This window comes from Danio rerio, chromosome 5 (assembly GCF_049306965.1).
Source record: "Danio rerio strain Tuebingen ecotype United States chromosome 5, GRCz12tu, whole genome shotgun sequence".
In the NCBI taxonomy this organism is placed as follows: Eukaryota; Metazoa; Chordata; class Actinopteri; order Cypriniformes; family Danionidae; genus Danio; species Danio rerio.
The window spans coordinates 43672655-43690443 of NC_133180.1; the positions used below are offsets into that span (position 1 = coordinate 43672655).

Below are 17789 nucleotides of genomic sequence, written 5' to 3' on the forward strand. Positions count from 1 at the left end.
GACTGATTTGGTATTCAAAGTCAAAGAAAACAAAACGCACCTAGTCAAACTATAGCAGAGCAGGATATCTCCCATGGTTTTGTAACAGAGCCGCACGTTATATTTTTAACAGATAAAGCTGCTTCACATTATTTTTAGGAAGCTTTAACTTAAGCATATTGTTAAAAAGATCATGTGGCCAAAATAAAAATTTTCTTTGTGGCTGACCAAACAAAAAACAGATCGTAACGTCAAACACAAATCAGTGACCTTCAGTCTGCTGAGACATGAGGCTATGATTGGCACTGTTCATCCCTGAGGAAGGTTCAATTCTGGGACCAGATATGAAGGGAAGGGAATGAGAGGAAAAAGCATGATCAAGGAGTGTTGGGTCTGACACCAATCTGGCAAACCTGAAAGAGGCATTTGGAGCTGAGGTTAGGTGAGGTAAGGTGGTTTACCTGTGCCACACCTGTGACAGTAATAGCTACCCCCTCCGCTGTCTCTACATCCTCACACTTGGGTTGCAGGGTCATAATCTCAAGGGTTATCCTGTGGAAAACGCAAAAAAAGGGAAACAAACCAAAAACGTTGGCTATGAACTACGGGAAGAATGTCAAGCGGCGTGAAAACAGGAAGAAGGTGGGGTTAAAGGAAGAAGTGAAGGTAAACAACACAAAATGAAACTGCAGGGTCCAAATACGAAGACACAAACACTCGGCGCAAATCAGCTGTTCAGACAGTGGGCTGTAATGGAATTGTGTAGATTCAATTTCCCAGAACCTCTTATTATTATTCCCAGATCCACTTGCCTATCATTTACCAACCCGCAATATCCCAGAGAACCCGTCTGCGATCTGTTTATCCTCCATTACAGACCCAACAGTCAGAACGTGCTGATGTGAGCCATTAGTTACATGAGCCATGAGCGCTGCGTGGCCAAACACCAGACAAAGATAGTGAGAGATGACTGGCTCTCCTTTCCTGCAGAGGAAGACCAACACAAGAGTGTGGAAGAGAGCATGAGAGCATGTGTGTATGTGTGGAACCAGGCCACTGCCCTTCCCAACCCGAGTGCTTGAAACCGTTTTCACTTTCTCATTTGAATGGCTTGTTTCATTCTGTGTGATTACCTGAGCGACCCCTGTCACATCCAAGGGGACACCCTCCGAAGTTTCGATATTCTCACAGCGACAGAGGATGGTCATTATCTCCAGAGAGAGTCTATGTGGGGACATGGGAGGGGCAGAGAGGGGGGGAGGGAGGAAAGGGAGGCAGGACAGCACAATATTATAAGTGTTAACATGTGAAAGGAGGGGACTGAGGTCAGGGTTTAAGGTTAGGGAGGATGGTGATGGTGATGGTGTTGACCGCAGGTGAATCCGGACCATCAGAAAGCTGCTGTTTTCTGCAGATGGAGAGATCTTCTGTATTATGATCACTGAATTCTTCTGACTGATTTCCAGTGGATGCTTTTTCAGAATATCCATCATGCTATGCAGTTGCACACTTTTGTCACTTATGCCCTAGACCACTCCTTTAAACATCTATGATTACGCACTTTACATTACTGATAAAGTGTTGTTTAGGGGTGTAACAATTCACAAAACTCAAGGGTCATTTGATACGACACAGTGGTGTCACAGTTCGGTAGGTTTTTTATACTGCAAAAAGAGAGATATGTCCTTAATTTTTTTTAACTCTATAAATCATAAAGCATGATATTTCCTTAACCTTGAACAATGATGGAGCTACACTTGATCTATTTTCTGAGGCATTTTCTTAGCATCATATAAAAAAAGAATAAAAAATGCAACTTATTAAAAATAAATAAATGAAACGCAACATTGTAGTAGTTTTATTTCATGTGCAGATTTTCTGTGTACTGCACAGCTTTGCTTAATGTGACGGTCACAGTCAGGTTCAGGTAAAGCTAGGAATTACAGCCTGGCAGAAATGGGTTCATGATGAATAGTGTAATGGTGCTCAAATAGTGTTTTGAGGGTTGAAGGGGCAGACTGCATTAGGCATGGGCTGGTATAAGATTCTGACGGTATGATAACCTTGGATAAAAATATCACGGTTTCATGGTTTTTGCGGGATTGTGATTACTGCTCTAAAATATATTCTTTTAAAATGTCTGAGTAAAAACAAATTTAAATATTTTAAAGCAATAAACATAGTATGGTAACCTTGGATAAAAATATCACGGTTTCGTGGTATTGTGATTACTGCTCTAAAATATTATTTTTAAATGTCTAAGTAAAAAAAACAATTAAAACATTTTGGTGCAGTAAACATGTCAGGCTAAACAATTCAAATCAATCATTGACTTCTGTCTTCATTTATTTCAAAAACAGATTTTTTTACAATTTAAAATGGCATGTTGATATTATGATGTTTGGAGTATCTGTTGTCCTAAAAATCTAATGAAAATTGTTTTCAATTAAAACTGTACACATACTTTAGGAACAGTGTTGCAGAAAATTTTGGAGGTTTTAAAACCTTGACTTTTCCAAACCACGGTATACCTTGAAAACGGTTATCATCCCATGCCTGGTCAGCATTGCCTGTTACAGTACATAGTTTGGGCTGTCTGGTTGGGGGCAATAGCACTGACAGCCTTACATTGCGCACACTTTAGGCTCTTTATTTTCTAAATATTTATTTTCCAAATGATGGTGGCAAATTGTTTGGGTTGTAATGCGTACTAAAAGCTGAAAAAGTAACGGACACCCGATTATAGTTGTAATATATTATTATATTAGTAATATATTCATTTGAATAATTAAAGTCATCATACCACTATAATCTGAGTAAAGTCATGTAATGTATTCCAGCAAATTGAAAATACGATGTACATATTAGCAAATTAATGCAACAATCGAATTATAATGACCGTTCACAGAAGGTTATCACCCCAAATTAGAGGTCTTCACAGAAGACCCGAGACCTGAAGACCTATGTCTACGTTTTAAAGGGTAGCTGGGTTGGGTCCTAATGTATTATATAATATATCAGGTCTTTGTGTAACACAAGAATTGTTCGTACTCGACCTTCATCCGCCAGTGTTCAGTTAATGGCAATTTGCATGGGTTTTGTAACTTGCAACTTGTAAAATTAGGATGAGATGAAAGCAGGAAATAAGGTGGTTAAAACACACACACATGCGTGCATGTGACCTCAGCCACAATCAGCAGAGTTTGGTTTCATTTTTTACATCAGTTTTGCTAACAGAACCGTTTGAAATGTAACACAAATGAATCAGTTGTTGCCTTAGTAATGTAACTGTAATGTAATAATCGATATGGACGATGAAAAGATATTTCTGTTTTTGAGACTCCTTTTTTTTTTTACTTTGTTAAACAATATATAAGCAAAATATAAGAATCTGGCAGACAGGCAACTCTACTGCAGCTAGGAAGAAGGTTCTAACAGTAGTTAAGCCTAAATGATTGTTTTTGTTTTTTTGAAAAACAGATTTTTAAACTTCAGCTCAGCTCCGCTCAGGGATGGTTCTGGCTACATTTAATAAATTTTCAAATAACAAACAGGTCTGCAGCACATTTACAGGTCTCTTTAGGTCCAGGTACAATTCTTTGGACTCTTGAAGAACTCTTAAAAAAAAAAAAAAAAAAAAAAGTTTAGACTTTTTGGATATAAGACTCAGTATATACGGTCGAAGTCAGAATTATTTGCCCTCTGAATGATAAGCCCCCCTGTTTATTTTTTCCCAAATTTCGGTTTAACGGAGCGCAGACTTTTTCAACATTTTTAAACATAATAGTTTTAATAACTCATGACTAATAACTGATTTGTTTAATCTTTGCCATGATGACAGTAAATAATATTTAATTAGCTATTTTTCAAGATACTTTTATACAGCTTGAAGTGACATTCAAAGGTTTAAATAGGAAAATTAGGTTAACTAGGCAGGTTAGGGTGATTAGGCAAGTTAGTGTATAATGATGGTTTGTTTTGTAGACTATCAAATAAAAATATCACTTAAAGAGGCTAATAATATTGACCTTAATTTTTTTTAAACTGTATAAGTGTATGGACAATTATTCAACGTGCTCATGTGCATATGGGTTGCTCAATAATCACTTTTCTCAATAAGCCAATTCTTTTTTATTTTATTATTATTATTGTAATAAAGTGTAGCCCTTTGTGACTGAAAGAGAAGGGCGTGTCTGAATATGGGTAACATACAGAAAAAGATGCAGGGGGAATCTCAACTGAATGTTTTATTCCTTTCAGCCTGATTGCAGCAGCAAGTCTTACATATCGCTCAGCCTTTTAAATTAGATCAATGTAGCTTTTAGAGCTGCCAGCAAACTAGATTACTAGAATTCTTATGAGGAAAGGGGGGATGGTAAGAGACATCCCACTCAGCCTTGTTTTGCTTTCCAAGCTATGCACTCAACCGAACAGCTGCTGTAACCTGCTATTTTTGTAACTAAATCCTTTTTTTTGTTGCTTACTAATAATACAAAGAATGAAACCTAATACTTTCAATTTATTTATTTTAAATTAGCTTTGGTTCAGAAAAACATCTTGCCACACCCTAGCCTAAAACACATTTAATTTCTTGCCTGTAATGAACGATGGTTAGTTTTGGTCAATTGAATAACCGTTTCAATAAATTCCAAAGAAACCTTTTACATTGGTTTAGTGGTTTGACATGGAATTTTACTGTATGTCCATTTTAATGACATTTTAAGATGATTTTCTGACAAATCCATTTTGCAGACAGGAAAGTGTGATTAAAAATCTACTTGATTTGTATTTTCACAGAGCTGTGAAATAATAATGTAGCATAATCATCTTATTATACCCAGCAGTGAAATACCAGAAAGAAATCAGACAGTGAGACACACACGGGTGCGTCCAGCGCGTAAAGGCAGGTTAGCTCGGCAAACACTTAAAGAAATGAACAGGAGAGGAACATCAGAGAAAAGGAAGGCTGGTCATTATAGATTGCACATGCATAATCTTAAAGTCAATAACAATTACAGGAAGAGACAAGACACTGAAATCAATCATACATTTTCACAATGATGTATAGTTATCAGACTTCATGTATACGCTTGCTGTCTGGCTAATATGCTGCAATAAATTTGTGTACCCTAGAAAATAAAGACTCATATGAGCTTTTCACACTGTGCTTCATCATATTTATAAAGCTCAATTAAAAAAATAAAACCATTTGAGAAAAAATGTCAAGTGGTGAAAGAAACAGTGATAAAAAGTGAAAAGACACTGTTCTATTCATTGGGTGTTTTTAGTCCTGTAGACTGTTTGTTGTGTTTGGAAAGAGGGACCTAATTTGTACAAATGTGGCATCGTCCTTTTGGATAAGTTCACTTTAATATAGTAGCATTTCAAAGCACACCATTCAAGTCACATGTAAATACAAGTGTGCTTTATTGCTCTAGACCAGTTAATGTTTTTGTTATCTAGAGGTGTAACGATACAATTAAGTAACGATGCGATACATTTCTCGATACAGAACTATAAACATTTTCATATTTCAAACACACAGCAAATAAAATAGTTTAACACACTGCAACAAATGCTTTTCTTACTTCAAGTTTTTGTCTTGTTTCAAGTCCAAGGGCCCTATCATACATCCGGCGCAATGCAGCGCAAGGCACGAGGCAATTGTTGTTGGCTAGTTTCAGCTTGGCGTAAGAGTCGTTTTGACGTTTTGCAACACGCTGTTTAAATAGCAAATGTATTTGCGCTCATGCGTGCATATATAGGCGTTCTGGTCTAAAAAAAGAGACATGTTGAGGCACATTGCTATTTTGAGGAACTATAATAGATGTTTCAATAGACCAGATCAAAGTATGTTTATAGTCCAGCGCAGAGCGTGCTAGTTGTGCACCTCGCTTACACATTGGTTAATACACACAGGATGTACAGCAATACACAAATATCTTTACATATGAAAAATAATTAAAGATGCTATGGCACGACGCAACTGACTCTTAATAAGAATAGGAGATGAGACTCTGATTGGTTTATTCTCAAAACACACGTATAACTCATTAAGAGAGCAAGCTCAACCCTATTAGACCATTAAACGTGGATTTTTCCGTCCTTAAAATACTAAAAGTGAGTTCAGACATGCCCTCAATGGGTTTGCGCCCTGCGCTTTGCATTGAGCATGGATCGTCAAAATAGAGCCTCAAATATCTAACAATTCTTAAATCCAGAAGCACTTGTTTTTGTTTTAAAAAAATAATTACTCTAAATTAAGTAATTAAATAATCAAATTGTTAATAATCAAACTGAAAACAAGATTATTTTTCTTAGCACACTGGCAGATTTGTTAGCTTGTTTTAAAGGGCACCTATGATTAAAATCATCTTTTGTAAGCTGTTTGGACAGAACTGTGTGTAGGTATAGTGTGTCCACGGTCATACTGGGGTGATATAGACACAATAAGTCTCATTTTTTTATTTCCTGATCCAAATCCCACCCATTTTGAGGCCCACCGCAACGTGACTTAGGAGTGCGGTTTTACCACCCACCGAATTGATTGACAGCTACGCATTAACATGTCTCCGTAGTAACTCGTATAATCATATCAACAAGGCCGGAAGTGCAAAAACAACAGAATCTGTTCTACTCTCTGTGATCATCAATCATCATCAAATAAAATAAATGAGCTTTACAAGTTAAAAACGTTTTTTAAACAGTGCATGTTTGAAATTAATTACAGCGATTTTACCATCTTTACTTTATCACCACAGCTGCACATCAGTAGAGTTACAAACAAGACGCTTCAATCCCAGTTTGTGGAGGTTAAATAAGGTTTATTTTTGCACATTAACACAACAGATATCCACACAGCAGTGGATATCTATGTTTATCCTGTCACATTTGCCGTGCAAAAACAGTGCAAAGTTAAATGTGTGTGTGTGTGTGTGTGTGTGTGTGTGTGTGTAAACAACATTGCGTGTGACTCATCGTTCTCATCGACTCATTAACTCCACAACAAATACATCAAATAATCATTGGTAAAGTTCTTACTGTAGTATTTTTCACAAACTTTACGTGACATTCATGTCAGTCACTGTGCTATTTATCTGACGCAGACAGAGGTTGAGGCACACTCTGACAGGCACGTGGGAATGGTGGGTGGGGAGAACTAGCATTAAAGGCACAGGCAACAAAAACAGCTACATTGTAATCAGAGCATAAATTCCAATGTTCAGAAAGGTATAATAAATAATCTGATGGCTGTATTGAGCTGAAACTTTACAGACACATTCTGGAGACACAAAAGACTTGAATCTTAAATCTTGAAAAAATTCTTTCATTTTGAGTTATTATTTCTGAAAATACTTTTTTACTTGTCTAAGAGCTTCTTGATTTAAGATGATTTAATGAGAATGTTTTTTATTTATATTTGGACTATAAACAAGACAAAAACTCAAAAGTAAAGCATTGTTTTTGTTGCAATGCATTAGTCTTATGAAGCAAAATGACAACGTATGCATTTATTACCTGTTATTTACCGCCTAGGCAAATGTTTCTGAGAAGCCCTCAAGCCCAAGTATGGTTTAGAGGACATGAATATGTCAATGTGCAATGAAGACAGAACTGACATTTTGGGTAAATGATACTTTATAAGTATGGTAAACTGACTATTGGATAAAATTGTTTTATCATATTGTTTACATTAACCATATGCATTGACGCATTTTTATTTAGCAATTTCTCTACATTACCTTACACATCCTTACACCCGCTCACTTTTAACATTTAAAATTAAATATGCAATGCATATTCAGCAATAAAGTATAGTACCGTTTTAACACTTTGAATTATGCTATAACAAACCAATGAAACCTAAATAACCAGGATTAATTTTCGTCAGTGTTAGCAGTTATAAGTGTGAAAAGCCATTTTTGTGAAACTCTAGACCAGAGAATTTTGAAAATAGTCTAGAGACTGTCTAATGTATTTATCAGCAGAACCTGCGCCATTAAGGGTCTTCCATTTGTAACCACTGAAGCTGAACTTCAGTCAGCGCTCTAGTATTGTTAACTCTGTTTATTTTTCCAAACACTGGCCCTGGATACGGAGCCCTAAATGTACACATGAAGCTAGGGCGTTGATTTTGATATATTAGACAGTGTTCGTCTAGATCACATGGAAGCCATTTAGATTGACTAATATGTCATAGGATGAATGTTTAATAGTGCTTAATAATCTGGTAAACTTATATCCCATCGCAGACTCTTTTCTTTATCTCATCTGCTTTTTCTTTTCTTTTTTTTTTTTTTCTTTTTTACAATGGAGGGTGAGGACAGCTATTTTCTAGCTAGGAAACGACTACTTTAGATACCATCAATGATTTATAAACCTTTACCTGTCTTTAATGCTTGGAAGCAAAACAACAGAAACAAGGTTGTTCCCTTTAGAGTAACTCTACAATAGATGTATTAAGGTTTTAAATGGTTGTACTGGTCTACCCAGGGAAACGCGAGCATGCTGTGACACGTCTCTAAAACGGACCCATTCCTATTCATGGTAACTGTAACCAACTGTAAGCTCATAAAAGGAAAAGAAAATTGTTCAGAAAAGCAAAAAAATTATTTGTTTACATTGTTAGCAAGTAAACACAATGGGAGGAGTGAATGTGATAAATGGACTTTCTTACTTCTGTATGTCGGTGATAAGCCACCATGCCCAGGCCCAGCCGCCCACTGTATACGTCTTCCCATCAGAGCCACAGCAGCCACCTGAGAAAATAAACACAGCCATATTTACATTTATATTTTTATATACACATTCCACACTAATCAGCACTTTCAACAGTACACGTGTTTGATGCACTCATCTGTGGCCTTCAGGGAAAAGTAAGGAGCATGCTTTTATTCTTACGCTTTCATTTGAAATGGTTTTAAAATCAATCAAATATGCAAAAATCTTGTCAACCAGTCAACACATTTTACCACTTGCAAAAGGTTACAGTCCCATACAAGCCTCACTAAAATAGTTTAAAAGCTGTAACCTAAAAAACATTTTCATGAATAAAACCACAAGCAGTGTCAACAACTACCTTCCACATGGTAACCATGCCACCACGGTGGTTAAATGTTTATAGAAGTCAGCTCAAGTCAATGTTCAACTAGATTAATTGCTCCAAACAAAATGGATTTTGAGCTAGTAAATGCATAAATACATACAGTTCTGCTCAAGAGTTTGTAGTCAATACTAATTTTTTTGAATAAATTAAATCACATCAAAACTGCCATGTAATTTTGCAGTGTAAAAAATAATAATAAAATAATATTAAAATATTTACACACAAACACACATACATTACACACACACACACACACACACACACACACACACACACACACACACACACACACACACACACACACACACACACACACACACACACACACACACACACACACACACAGAGAGAGAGAGCTAAAGTAGGCATGGGATGATAAACATTTTCAAAGTATTAGGTGGTCAAGTTTTTTTAAAGTCAAAGTCAAGTTTTTAAAACCGCCAACATTTTCTCTTACATAATTTTTAGGACAGCAGTATCTCCAGCAGAAATTTTAAATTGTAAGTAAATCCGTGTTTTTGAAACTAATTAAGACAGCAGAAGTCAATAATTTGTGCAAATTATTTAGCCTGACATGTTTACTGCTCCAAAAAATTATAAATCCTTTGCAAATTAAAATAAATCATGTTCAAAGGGGAAAATGGTATTGTTTGGATAAATAAATGGATAATGGATATATTTTAGAGCAGTAATCAAAATATCCTAAAAGCATTATATTTTTATACAAGGTTAATGTACCGTCATAATCAAATACCAGCCCATGCCTAAGCTGAAGTCAGAGTTATTAGCCCTCCTGAAATATTAGCCCCCTGTATATCCCCAAGATGGTTGGTTATTAGAATAGATTTACAACCATATTGCATTTATTTTAGTATATGACTATACAAATAGTGGGACTGCACTATATATATATATATATATATATATATATATATATATATATATATATATATATATATATATATATATATATATATATATATATATATATATATTAGGGATGTAACGGTATTGTAAATACCGTCATACCGCAATATAAATTTTTTTCGATATTACCGAAGTCGCATGACTCGGTAAAACTATAGGTCTTCTGAGAAAATTTGCTCAGGCGAATGAAGCGAACGGGAGGTAGCGAAAACTACAATCCCCATCATCCCTTGCGGTCTGTTGTCGCTACAGATCCAGTAATGCAGAAATGGAGTGTGCTGCTAGAAGCGGGGATCAAAAAGAGCTGTAAAACTCTAAGGCCTCTTTTACAAGAGTGCGTTTTAGTTTTAAAACGGCGTTGTAGAATGAAAATGATCCGCGTCCACACTCGCGTTTTACCCAGCGTTTCTGAACAGCTCTCCGTCCACACCAAAACGCTGAAAACGCACATCACGTGACCACAGCAATGGACCACAGACACTTTCGGGCAAGCGCTCCAGCATTTCTACCCAGATGAGAGCTCTGATTGTCGGACTGCTCATCAAGCATCTTCCGCTGGATCTAATCTCACTATATTTGCTAAACGTGATATTTCATTCATGTTGTTGTCTTTATCTAACGACATAGGCCAATTCCCTGACTTTGGTCATTGGAATCTATTAAGTTACTTGTTCACGGGTAACATGTTTTGGTTAAGCGCAAAGATAAGTTAATGATTAATCCAGGTACATTGACTGATCGCTTGCCTTTATTTCCTACAATGTATAAACTTATTGTATGTGATACTTTTATAATTGTCGATTATTAAAACTGATATTCAACAAAAGTGAGGGTGCGTTTCGTATTTTCACTGAAATTGAAAGGAGGCAGCTGTTATCGGCTCCGTTTTGTTATAAATATCCTCACAGTGAAGATGACGCTCATATATGCAGCACGACGCCTCAACATTTCTGCTGTCTGTTAAGTTGCTAATATTAAAAAGGAAATAGGCAGTTCCTTAAATCATGTTTACATTTTATTGTTGAGAAAGTGAAACAACGTAGCCAAGGTGATGTGAATGAAGTTATAAAGTACACTGTACCCTTTGAAGATTTACCCGTGTCCTCGGTATGTTTTCCATATCAAACTGAGAAGGGGGAGACTGCAGCCTTGATCAAACTTGCGAAGTCTTAACTTACAAGAAGAGGATGCGAGACTGAACTGTGTGTGGGCTACTTAATATTGAGGAAAAGCCCCAATCAGATAGGCGAACGTTTGCAGCCCCGCCTCCGTTTTCAGATGTCTCCGTCTTTCCCCATCCACACTGAGACGGAGCAGCAGGTTTCAGAATGAAAACGGCCTCTCCAGCGTTTTCAAAAAGCTCCGTTTTCAGCGCTCGAGAAATAAGTCATATAAGTCATATCTCTCTTGTCCCAGAAACCTCAGTACCAAATGAGAGGTTTTTTTTCTGTTGCAGGGGACATTGTAAATGCCCAGAGATACCAGCTTTTACCAGATTATATTTATATGATAATTTTCCTTTAAACCCATCTCTATCTAAGTGAGTGAGTGATTAAATGTTGAATGTGATGAGTTTTCAACAATACTAAATTAAAAACTTAAATTTTTTTTTACATGGTTTAATATTTTTTTTGTTAATAAAATTGAAGTTCCTGTTTCAAAGCTTACAGATAGATGGCTAATTTGTATGTCATTGACACTTTTGGCTCTTTTTTGGAGTATTTTCATAAGTTTTGTTTTTTCCTGTAAATGATTCAATAAATACCGTACCGTGACATTCATACCGAGGTATTACCGTATCGTGAAATTCTGATACCGTTACATCCCTAATATATATATATATATTAGGGCTGTGCAATAAATCGAAAATTCTAGTCAAAACAAAACAAATAAGCCTCTCCAGAAGAAAAATATTAGAGGAAATACTGTTAAAATTCCCTGCTCTGTTAAACATCATTTGGGAAATATTTATTTTAAAAAAATTCTCAGGACCGCTAATTATTTTGACTTCAACTAATAATCGTTTGGAATAATCGTTATTACAATTATGACCAAAATAATCGTGATTATGATTTTTCCTAAAATCAGCATTCAGCAACAGTGTACTGTAAAGCTCCTGTCAAGCTTTGACAAGGTCCCATACATCAATAGTCTTTTCTGATCCTTCCTTTATAAACAGTCAACAAATCCCCCATTGTAAGCCTGTAGATTGCTATAGCACTCATCAGAAAAATGACAGGAATACACCAAAGCCTGGGGTTATAATGCTAAGGTATTTTTGAAAAATAACCTCAACCACTGACTCTTAACAGCTTCAACTTTGGGTAGGGAAAATACAGTGTTAGTGGGCGGGGCAGGGTTTCAATTTTCCCTGGTCTGTGTGAGCAACAAATGGCATCAGTCAACGCTTCCCATTCACTTTGAATGGGTGACGTCAAGCATTGCCAAACTGAATTGTGAATTTTTAAACAACAACATAATCTTCAGCCAATCAGATTGCTTTATGCAAATACACCAACTCAGACAGTAGCCAATTGCATACAAATTCTATTGCTGCTAGGATGATCGCGTCAGCCCCAACAGCCCGTCCATCAAGCGTTGACGCAGAAGCCCCGTGTGAATCGGGCGTAATAGTTTGAGAAGCCAAATACCGAAGACTACTCAACTGTGAAAATATAGATATCAATTTGTCAGGCATAAAAGGTCACCTGGGTTCAGAGAGATGATGTGCATGTATTCATTTATGCCTAATGTGGGATCTATTACCCGGCTGTCAATGTTACAAAAACCAAAGCATGCTGTCTGAAGGTTGTTACTGTGTTCAAATGGTCATGAAACCCTAAAACTATTTTTTTTTGACTATGTGTTGCATGTTGTTAAAAACATAAGTAGGACACATATATTTCACTAAAGAGTCAAAATTGGTTATTTTCCATTTTTTAGCGCAAATTTGCTGTTTTTGGACAATGGTCATGAGTACACAGGCATGTAATTAGGTTTTCAGCATTTCTGTGCATTAATTCATGCCAGTGTGCAAATTAACTGTCTATGTACGGTATGAAACTTCCCTTTTTATGCAAACTCTTCCCTCTTTCCACATGCAACACTCTCTCCTTAACACAGCTGGAAACAACCGTTTTCCTATTTTTTTTCTAATCAGAAGTGTTAAAACTTACTTCTGAGACAAGGGGTTTCATGACCCTTTAACATGTAAGAGAGTTTAGCTATAAGCATGTGAGATATGCAAGGCACATTCCATGGAAAGCTATCAAAACAGGTCTGTTCCCTGAGCATTTCAATTACTGTAGGACTGGGCCATTAATCGGACGGAAAGTAATCGAAATTGACATTCACAACATACATAATGAATCAAAATTTTCCAGGCTGATTATTTCAATTACTTTCCCTACCACGTGTAAAGTTACATGACCCCGCTCTGTTAGGACTGATTTAAATTTCTGCATCGAGCTCAAACATATGGTGTGGCACAGTCTTTGCTCGGTCGCATACCCATTCACCTAAAACAATTCAACTACATGTTGTGACCAAACGTAGCAAGGGCTTTGTGCTTGGTCAGTTTGATAGCGGTGACAAGCGTGGGAGGCGGGGATTAATTTCAGTTGTTCAACGATGATGTTCAATACATAATCATAGATAGTAGATAATGTGTACTTCCTTCAATTATTTTAAAATGAAGTAATGCACCTTACATTCAAAAATCTCTTAATGGTAATATGTCAACATAATTAATGTACAAAACGTAAATTAAAACAAAGATTAAATCAATAAATGAAATAATTCTTCATTCACTGTAATCGAGCTTAAATGTTTAATTAATTGAGATTTTGATTTTAGGCCAAATCGCTCAGCCTTAATCTGAAGGCTATGCAGTAGTATTGGTGGTACTGGAAACTATTTCTGCAGATTCCCTGTCTGTCATCAGCTATTAGTGTGCAATACACAGCTGCTGCCAAAAGCACTTGCACAACTGATCCCAGTTCATTCAAATATAGATGATTCAGGCCACTGAAGTACATCACATGAAATTATTTAATAATGAATGATAGAGGGGAAACTCAATGTTTGGGCACGTTAAAAAATGAGGAAATGATTATCCAGGAAACTACAGTTAGGGAAAACTGTGGCTGGCAGTCACGACATCAAACCCTAATTAACTTCCGATTTAGATGGGTTTAAACAATTGTGCTTTTTATTGGAATAAAATAAGCCAAAATAGGTGAAACTCTACATTTCTACAACGTGAGGTAGACAGATTTATGCAAATTCTGACATTAAGTTTTTTTTAAGCATGTTTCTAATTATAACTACATAACAGCGCTCACAATATTTCTAAACTTCTGGTAGCTCTCAGGCAGGCACGCTTCAGTTTTTGGTAGCTCGATTAAATTTAAGTACAAATAGAAAATACATAATTTATTAAACAAAAACATACATTTACTAAATAAAAAAATAATGACATTTGTTATTGGCCATTTGTTTATTTTAGAAATAACTAAAATTGTAGTATTTAATAATATTTTAATTTCAGCTATAAAGGCATTCCAATAGGTTACAATGTAGTTTTGTAGTTAGTATTTATATATACCTGTGAAATCTGAATGATTTTAGCTCTGAGGTAGGGAAGACACAAATGCATATTTCACACGAACTGGAAAGTGTGTCATTTTCATACCCAAATATTTGTGGCTTTTCTCATTTATGATCAACAAGTGAAATTATTACAGCTGTATCAGCAGCACAGCACATACATATTTAGCCACTTTTTGTGATTGTAAAAATGAAATTTATTTTTCGTCCCACTGGCTTGCCAGGCAGCATTTAGATAAGATTTTGGTAGCCCAACTAAAAAAAACAAAAGCCCCAGACGTTTGGGACTACCGGATTTTACGAGCACTGCATAAGAATCAAAGTATGTGTTTGCATTTGGAGTAGGTGTCTGGCATTAATGAGTGTCACATGACCTCCCATAAGCAGAAAACATGTTCATTCAGTCTGACTTGACATTTGTAAATGACAAGTTACAAACACTCACATAAGAAGTTACAAACACTCACATAAGACTGCATAAATGTAAATCAGTTTCCAGTTAAATCATTACTAGGATAAATTATTAATTTGTAATACATGTGCATACAACCTGATTTTTACCGCGTGATTTCCCCCACTTAACAAATGTTGTAATACCCAGCAATTTGTAATGTTCCTTAAGATTGTGAAAGTCAGGACATTTTCTACAACATGGCAGAAAGAGCATTTTTTATTTATTTATTTTTCTTTTCATTTCCCTGTAATATGAACTTACTATACACACACACACAGACACACACACACACAGCTATATAATACAGATATGGAAAAAAGACAGAGACAAGTTAAAAACTTGAAGTTTCTTTGGATTTATACTTGATATATTTTTTATGCTGTGTTCTGCAAACTTCTGATGCCATTTCTTCTAAATTTGGGTGTGGGGCAGTATTTTCCAGCATAAAAATTTACCTTTGCAAAATAAGTAAAAGATGTGATTTTCCCAGACATGTTTCTGTTCATTTCATACAACCAATGCTTTACCTTGATATTTGGTGGAAAAGCCCTGATTTTCAAACACAACAAACATATCTTTTATGATCAATTATAATTTTCAGGAAGAAAAAAAAAACAAATGTTGTCAGACCTTTTTTGTTAAATAAACCAAAGTAAGCACTTTATTCAAACACAACCAGAGTAAATTAAAGCCAGAAATCATTCACGTAAGCACAACTCCACAATTTAACTGGTCTAAATCACTTGGGTGTGTTCATTATCTCTATTAAACACGCCCACTTTTTTACATCTAGAAACACGTGGTTTTTATTTAATAAAGCATCAAACACAACTAAGACGATGTTAACGTTGTACTTAGATATCAAGGTTGCAGGATCAATTTAAAAAAATAATAATAAAAGCGCAGGCATTTACGTCGTGTGTTTAGTCGAAACAACAGCACAATCGATAATCAAGACCGAGAGGGTTTGAGAAGGACTCACTGCCCAAACACGTCGAAATGAACTGAAGCATCAGAAGGAAATCTCGAGTGAGCCGCACAACACAGGTCGACTCGAATGATGGATTATGTTTTGTCATGCAACACCAACTACAATGCAACAGGCAAGCACCAATGCAACACACTACACTACTCGACCACACCACTAATGCTAGAGAAAACAAGCCTTCATTTCTGGCACTCTGTCGAATTTCACACATTTACGATCATCAAACACATCACAGGCTATCCACATTTGACATAATTACAACACATGCGAGATAGATGAACATGTAACGGACTGCTTTGATGAAAAACAGACGGCAGTTTGCTGGGTTACCTGATACTACCAGGGCTTCGTTCGGTCCTACCGTGTAGCAATTCCCCATTTTCCTTTCTGGACGCCTTTAAAAAGCGGCTAAAGACCTAATGTTATTTCCCTTATTCGAGGACGACGGAACAGCGTAATAAAACTAGCAGATATGAGGGCACTCAATGCAGTCGTGCGTACACCATAGTCAAGATTTCTGCTCGCCTCGTATGAATGCAGCACCGCCCTTTCAGAGATATGACGACGACTGAACCAGATAAACACACACCCGCACTCAATCTGCGCCGTTCTTAAGGCTTCCGACAGAGGGCGCCATACTGCTTTAAATCAACCCACATTCCAGAGATACTACAGTTTTCTAATGTAAATATGTATATAATAAATGTAAAAATAAATATATTTTCCTATATTTTAGCCTGATTATGTATAATACGTTACTATATAAAATACTATTTTTGACCAGCATAAACTTAACAAAACAAGTCGAACTTCATTCAATGTTCAGATTTTTTTCTAGGAATGTATGCAAATAAGCACATTCAATATTTGCATGTTTGTACAAAACATTTTATTAAACTTGTTTTCCCGCTCTGCACGCGACATTGTGATTTTTTATATTTTCTGTTAAATCACAAACATACTATCTATGACCCAACCCCTTGTGCTCTACTCCTAAATGCAACCTTCACAGAAACAAGTGCCAATCATTAGAGCATGTTCTGGCCAATGTATAGGATGTCCTCTCTATTGGTTCATTTTCATATTTCACTACATAAGTGAGGACAATTGACACACACACACACACACACACACACACACACACACACACACACACACACACACACACACACACACACACACACACACACACACACACACACACACACACACACACACACACACACAGAGAGAGAGAGAGAGAGAAATAAAAATCACACTGATGATCATTGCACTATGCATTGAAAATGAATGGGAAACTCTCACAAGCAGTTTTCAAAGTTTAATTTTTCAATAAAAAACACAAATCCCACTGATAATTTAAAAATAGAGTCAAATTAAGCTTACACATCATTTTAACTTACAGTTAATTACAGTAATTTTAGTTGAATCCCTTAAAAAAATGAGTTTAAATATGGTTATCTTAGCATAAAATATAGAATCTTATGACTTATAATGTTAACAGTGCATAAATTTAAAACATTTATTTGACAAAGTACCACACCAATGTGAAGCAATACTCGCATTCATACATGCAAACATTCACACAGGCTTGTAGCCAGGGTGGGTTCAGGTGGTTCGGAAGACCTACACTTCGCTGACAAAGATCCTGAATTTGTCCCATGAGCTTATTTGTCTTATTTTGACTGCTATGTCATCATGGTGAACATAACACATCGAAAAAGGCT

At 36.1% G+C, this 17789-nt stretch overlaps 1 protein-coding gene across 4 annotated transcripts in view; it reads right to left on the reverse strand.

The window, feature by feature from the left end:
- flot2a (flotillin 2a) overlaps window positions 1-16637 on the reverse strand; it is a 38668-nt gene extending 22031 nt beyond the window's left edge. The window contains exons 1-3 of one of the 4 annotated variants that reach the window (NM_213075.2): window positions 16393-16637; window positions 8657-8738; window positions 441-531 (exon numbers count right to left, since the gene is read on the reverse strand). In NM_213075.2, coding sequence (NP_998240.2) covers window positions 441-531; window positions 8657-8738; window positions 16393-16441 — 222 coding nt within the window. In that variant the 5' untranslated portion in view covers window positions 16442-16637. Of the gene's footprint in view, window positions 1-440; window positions 1204-8656; window positions 8739-16392 lie in introns of all 4 variants that reach the window. The other 3 variants (XM_005165263.5, XM_073949745.1, XM_009301623.4) reach the window with 3 other exon arrangements.
- Between the last annotated feature and the right edge of the window lie 1152 nt (window positions 16638-17789).